At 44.2% G+C, this 6,472-nt stretch overlaps 1 protein-coding gene across 3 annotated transcripts in view; it reads right to left on the bottom strand.

Moving 5' to 3' along the window:
* The window catches only part of KSR2 (kinase suppressor of ras 2), a 683,331-nt gene extending 677,511 nt beyond the window's left edge, over positions 1–5,820 (bottom strand). For all 3 annotated transcript variants that reach the window (XM_077462057.1, XM_077462058.1, XM_077462059.1), the window contains exon 1: positions 4,995–5,820. In XM_077462057.1, coding sequence (XP_077318183.1) covers positions 4,995–5,171 — 177 coding nt within the window. In that variant the 5' untranslated portion in view covers positions 5,172–5,820. The remainder of the gene's footprint in view (positions 1–4,994) is intronic.
* Positions 5,821–6,472: the final 652 nt, after the last annotated feature.

A 6,472-nucleotide genomic window follows, 5' to 3' on the forward strand; every position in this document is an offset into this window, starting at 1 on the left:
ATCATTGGTGTCAGCGAGAGAATAGTGTCCCATCATTGGTGTCAGCGAGAGAATAGTGTCCCATCATTGGTGTCAGCGAGAGAATAGTGTCCCATCATTGGTGTCAGCGAGAGAATAGTGTCACATCGTTGTTGTCAGTGAAAGGAAAAGGGCCTCATTGTTTGTGTCAGTGGAAGGACTTATATACCACTGTTAAAGTGTTACTAAAACCAGGACCGTGCATTCACTATATCTGGTCTCCCACAGAACACAGAACATGGAAATGCAATTATTTTAGTAAATATACACTGCTAAATACCTTTTCTCATCAAGCAGTATAAATCAGTCTTATGACTTCCAGCCAAGCACTGGTTAAAGCTTGTAGGAGGAGTTTGTATTCTCCTCTGACTGCCCTATGAGTCTGCAGGACCCCTGACCCTCTGTTCTGACAGTGCTTATTGGCCCTGTGATAATCACATGCACCCTCCCAAAAAAAAACCTCTCTAGCAATACACACCAAACTGAGCATAGGCAGAGTGCCTCCAAGGCTCTGTATTATTAAGAGATGGATTGGGGACAGTGGAAGAAGGATCAGAGAAGACAGGATCAAACAGCCTTATTACACAATGTGCAGGTTTAATCCCTTAGGTTCCACAGTGAGTATAACAAGAATGATTTACCGCATATACAGACTGATTTTACTGTTGTGGGTTTACTAACATTTTAATAGGAAGAGTGTCCCAAGCAGGGCTGGGAAAAGGGGTGGGCAGGAGGGGCAGCATAGCGGAGCAAGGGGACAGAGAATGGACACAGGGCAGTAAACCCATTCTATGACATGCATTAACAGTGGGGGGAGGGAGCGCAGTTCCGCATCCTTGCCTTGGGCGCTAGGCAAACCTGTCCCGGTATTGATAGAGGCAAGCAGAGGGCTACATCTGGCCCCCGGGGCTGCAGTTTGGAGACCACTGCATTAATCCCCGTACACACAATCAGAATATCGTTTTCTATGTCATCATACTATAATCTGATCGTTAGTACACAACTTTTGTCTAAAATTTTCCAAAGGGATAAACACGGAAAACGTTCTCGTATGATACCAGATTGTGCGATTTTCGTTAATGCTCCATGCACAATAAAAAAAAAAATTAAGCTATAAAAAGGCTGGACAAAATTCTGGATAAAAAACACTGATAATAGCTTTTTAGAAGCGTTTAGGAGAGTTTAGAAGCATTAGCGTTTTATTAGCATTTTTGAAGTTCCTTTTTAAAAAAAAGGGGGGGGGGGCTAAAAAAGAAACGCTCTTCGTAGCGTGTAGAGTGTTTAGCAGCAGTTATGAGCTTTTCTGAAAAACACTCCAAGAAACTCTACAAAAATATATATTTTTTCTACTTATAGACACTGATGCTTAAAAAACACTAATAGCCTAAAGTAATGTGCATGGACACATAAGATAACACTATTTAGCTTCTAGGAGCAGAAGAAAAATGCTCATAACATTAGGAGCTTAAAAAAACGCTAGTGTGTATGGAGCCTTAATCAGTACAGTTTTCGTCTGAAAATAAAATACAAATACATTACATCACTTCCAGATTTTTGTTCTGTTGTACTAAAAATTGTATACTTTAGTAACCTATTTGTTTTTGATATGGAGACTAGCATGCAAAATTAAAAATGGACTATCATTTGCCCGATAATCTCATTGCATGTACTAAGCTTTAGACTATAAACTTACCCTGCAAGCCGCTTTTATTATGGTTAGTGATGCTATGTTGTCCACTAGGCCTCTTACAGGGAAAATAAAACCCATCTTCTGCAGATACACTAAAAAACAATTTATCCCTTAAGCCAGTGGTCCTCAAACTGCAGCCCCAGGGCCAGATGTGGCCCTATGCTTGCCTTTTATGTGACCTTTTGGGCACTATTCCAATAATAGGGCACCATTCCCCCTACTGACACCATCAATGGGGCACTATTCCTCCCATTACAACCAAAGATGGGGCACTATTCCTCCCATTACAACCCATTACAACCAAAGATGGGGCACTATTCCTCCTACCACACCCAATGATGGGGCACTATTCCTCCTACCACAACCAATGATGGGGCACTATTCCTCCTACCACAACCAATGATGGGGGAACTATTCCTCTCACTACAACCAATGATAAGGCACTATTCCTCTCACTACAACCAATGATGGGGCACTATTCCTCCCACTACAACCAATGATGGGGCACTATTCCTCCCACTACAACCAATGATGGGTCATTCCTCCTACCACAACCATTGATGGGGCACTATTCCTCCCACTACAACCAATGATGGGGCACTATTCCTCCTACCACAACCAATGATGGGGCACTATTCCTCTCACAACAACCAATGATGGGGCACTATTCCTCTCACTACAACCAATGATGGGGCACTATTCCTCTCACTACAACCAATGATGGGGCCCTATTCCTCCCACTACAACCAATGATGGGGCACTATTCCTCCCACTACAACCAATGATGGGTCATTCCTCCTACCACAACCATTGATGGGGCACTATTCCTCCCACTACAACCAATGACGGGACACTATTCCTCCTACCACAACCAATGATGGGGCACTATTCCTCTCACAGCAACCAATGATGGGGCACTATTCCTCTCACTACAACCAATGATGGGGCACCGATGCTGGTGCACTTTCTACTCCCGATGGCCACAGTTCACCCCCCCTAAAGCCTAAAGGACACTAAACTGGCCCCTTGCTTATAAAGTTTGGCGACCCCTGCCTTATACTACTGAAACCTCCAAATGATATAATAAGATATAATAAGAACTGGAGATTGAAAGCCCAGCATGTGAAAATATCATGTATGCAAAACACAATCTGAGAGCACCTGACATGATATCAAATCCATGCAGTCCTCTACCTATATGTATATGTAGCCTACAGAATAACAAATGTGTGCAAGAATATTATGTCATGTTAATTTAAGCCTGTCCACAATGAGCTCTGATGGCCTATGTCAGTGATGGTGAACCTCGGCACCCCAGATGTTTTGGAACTACATTTCCCATGATGCTCATCATACACTGCAGAGTTCATGAGCATCATGGGAAATATAGTTCCAAAGCATCTGGGGTGCCAAGGTTCACCAACACTGGTCTATTTGCTTAGAACAGGGAACATTGCTTAAGAAAATTGTTAGAAAATTATGTTATTGAGGCTCTCATTTAACATCTGACTCTATACGATTGGTATATATGATGGTAAAACCTCATGCAATACCTAGATAACACATGTATAACATCGATTAGGAAAACTGAGTGCTCAGGGAAGAATCTATTGAGGTTCCCTTTAACATCTGAATGTATATGATAGGTATATATGATGGTAAAGCCTCATGCAGTGCCTAGATAACACATGTATAACATTGATTATGAAAAACTGAATGCTCATGGATGATACTATTGAGGTTTTTAGGTATATATGATGGAAAAGCCTCATGCAATGCATAACAGATATATAAAAATTGATTATGAAAACGGAATGCTACTATTGAGGTTCCCTTTAACATCTAAATCTATATGAGAAGTATATATGATGGTAAGCCTCATGCAATGCCTAGATAACACATGTATAACATTGATTTGGAAAACTGAGTGCTCAGGGAAGATACTATTGAGGTTCCCTTTAACATCTAAATCTATATGATAGGTATATATGATGGTAAAGCCTCATGCAATGCATAACAGATATATAACATTGATTATGAAAACGGAATGCTACTATTGAGGTTCCCCTTAACATCTGAGTCTATATGAGAGGTATATATGATGGTAAACCCTAATGCAATGCATAACAGATATATAACATTGATTATGAAAACGGAATGCTACTATTGAGGTTCCCCTTAACATCTGAGTCTATATGCTAGGTATATATCTGGGATATGCAATTAGAGGACCTCCAGCTGTTGCAGAACTACAAGTCCCATGAGGCATAGCAAGACTCTGAAAGCCACAAGCATGACACCCAGAGGCAGAGGCATGATGGGACTTGTAGTTCTGCAACAGCTGGAGGTCCGCTAATTGCATATCCCTGGTATATATGATGGTAAAGCCGCATGCAATGCATAACAGATATATAACATTGATTATGAAAACGGAATGCTACTATTGAGGTTCCCCTTAACATAGGAATCTATATGAGAAGTATATATGATGGTAAGCCTTGTGCAATGCCTAGATAACATGTTTAACATTGATTTGGAAAACTGAGTGCTCAGGGGAGATACTATTGAGGTTCCCCTTAACATCTGAATCTATATTATAGGTATATATGATGGTAAAGCCTCATGCAATGCATAACAGATATAGAACATTGATTATGAAAACGGAATGCTACTATTGAGGTTCCCCTTAACATCTGAATCTATATGATAGGTATATATGATGGTAAGCCTCATGCAATGCCTAGATAACATGTATAACATTGATTTGAGTGCTCAGGGAAGAATCTATTGAGGTTCCCTTTAATATCTCTGAATCTATATGATGGTTGTATATGATGATAAGCCTCATGCAATGCCTAGATCAGAGAGGTCAGGTATGTGGAATAAAGGGCCTAGCTGGGCCAGGTTCTGTAAATGCTCTTGTGCTGTGGCCCTGGTTAGTGGTTGGGGGCCATCATCTCCATGCACCAGCAATGGAAGACTCCTGGCATGTATCTGCAATAATTCAGCAAGAATGTGTGAAAGGTGTGGGTTGGGGAAGATGAAGGAGGATGGATGGGGGGTGTAGAAGCTCAGTGCACAGTCTGTTCCAGAGAAGCACCTTTGCGACCACCTGCAGAATGCGCAGGCTCACTCCATCTCACTGCAGCTGCTTAATTTATGGCACTGCACACCAAGCTGGGGGATATAAACAAACCCGCTGGCAGCATGGATCGTGGAGGTGGGGGCTGAAAGGGAAGAAAAGCAATGAATCAGATGGCACAATGAGGTGCTGCTGGTCACCTACCTCCAATGTCCTGATCTCCTTCTGTGTCAAGTCGTTGGAAGTGGCACACTTGGTCCTGAGCCCCTCCAGGTTGGAGATGCTGATGTCGATCATGTTCTGGACCAACTCGCACTGCTGCAGGGCTTTCTGCAAACTCAGGGGCTGATCATCGCTGCCGGCTACATTTTCTTCATCCATTTCTCCACTTTGCTCTGCAGACACCCTTCCTCTTCCCTCCCACCCTCCCCCCACCCCCCCAAATAACAAAAAGACTCAAAGAAAAATAGATGATATATATATATGTATATATATATAAATAAAAAAAAAGAGATCACTAGCCCTAGTCTAACCTTCTCCCACTAGAGTCCACCCACCCCCCTCCCCCCCCACCCCACCAGTGTTCAGTACAGGTGCATGGAGGGGGACAGCCTAGGTAGAAGAAGGATCAGCTCCAGCCTCGGTTCACTCTTTAGGCTGCCTCCATTAGAGTCCCCCTACCCCCCACCCCCCAACCCCCCCAACCTGATTCTACAACCCCCCCAAAGCCCTGATTGCAGGCAGCAGCGGTGCTGAGGATGGGGCCAACAAGGAGATGTATGCGTACACACAGCGTGTGGGATCTGCCTGCAAAGGCTCCAGATCGGACTATTAGCAGGCGATCACTTGTCAGGGGGTGCTGGCTGGAGGTGGCCCCCTTTTATTAAGAACAGACTAGAGGCTGCATGTGTCGGCCCTTAGGGTGATCGCTGCATGAGTGTGCTGTAGCCGGTGCCTGCTGCTGCTGCTGCTGCATCCTCTCTCTGCACCGACATCTTGCCTGTCAATCAAGGGAGCCTTGGACGCGGATGGGAGGAGGGGGCGGAGCTCTGGGGTAGGAGCATGCACGCGCACCTGGCAGGAGGACCCTGGGCTGCTGTGTAGGTGAGAGCTGGCTGCTGCTGCTGCTGTGTATGTGTGTGGAGTCAGGGAGGAAAAGCAACTTTCCTCCTCCAGTAATATGGCTGCTCCTGTCTACTCAACGCATGCTGGACCCTTGTAGCCCTTCCTAGCATTGGCTGCCTTATGCTGGCCATACATGCTTCGATTTTATTATCTGATCGAATGTGCGAATAATCCAAAAAGTGTAAATTCCTGATTAAAGGGAGTTAGTCGGCCGCAGTGGAAAATGATTGATCATTTTGCATCGATCGGCAGCATTAAGGGGGGCCATGCACGCTTAGATAAATCATCGATTTCTTTTACAGGGTAATGAAAGCGGAGCTCCACCCAAAAGGAGAAGCTCCGCTTGCTTGCCCTCCCCCCCAGGCATGTACTGGCCATCGGCACTACAGGGAGTTTCCCGGTGGGCCGATGGCTCAGTGGGTAGATTTCAGTGACAAAGTAATGGCTGTGCGGCTCACCCACAACTTCACGCACTGATGTGAGAAAGATGAGAAAAGTACAGAGGAGAATAAGTGAAATAATAAAATTGGTTAGTGAGGACTCCTTATGTTATGCTA

This window comes from Lithobates pipiens, unplaced genomic scaffold (genome assembly GCF_037356315.1).
Source record: "Lithobates pipiens isolate NorthernLeopardFrog02 unplaced genomic scaffold, aLitPip1_a1.2 Scaffold_3, whole genome shotgun sequence".
Lineage (NCBI taxonomy): Eukaryota > Metazoa > Chordata > Amphibia > Anura > Ranidae > Lithobates > Lithobates pipiens.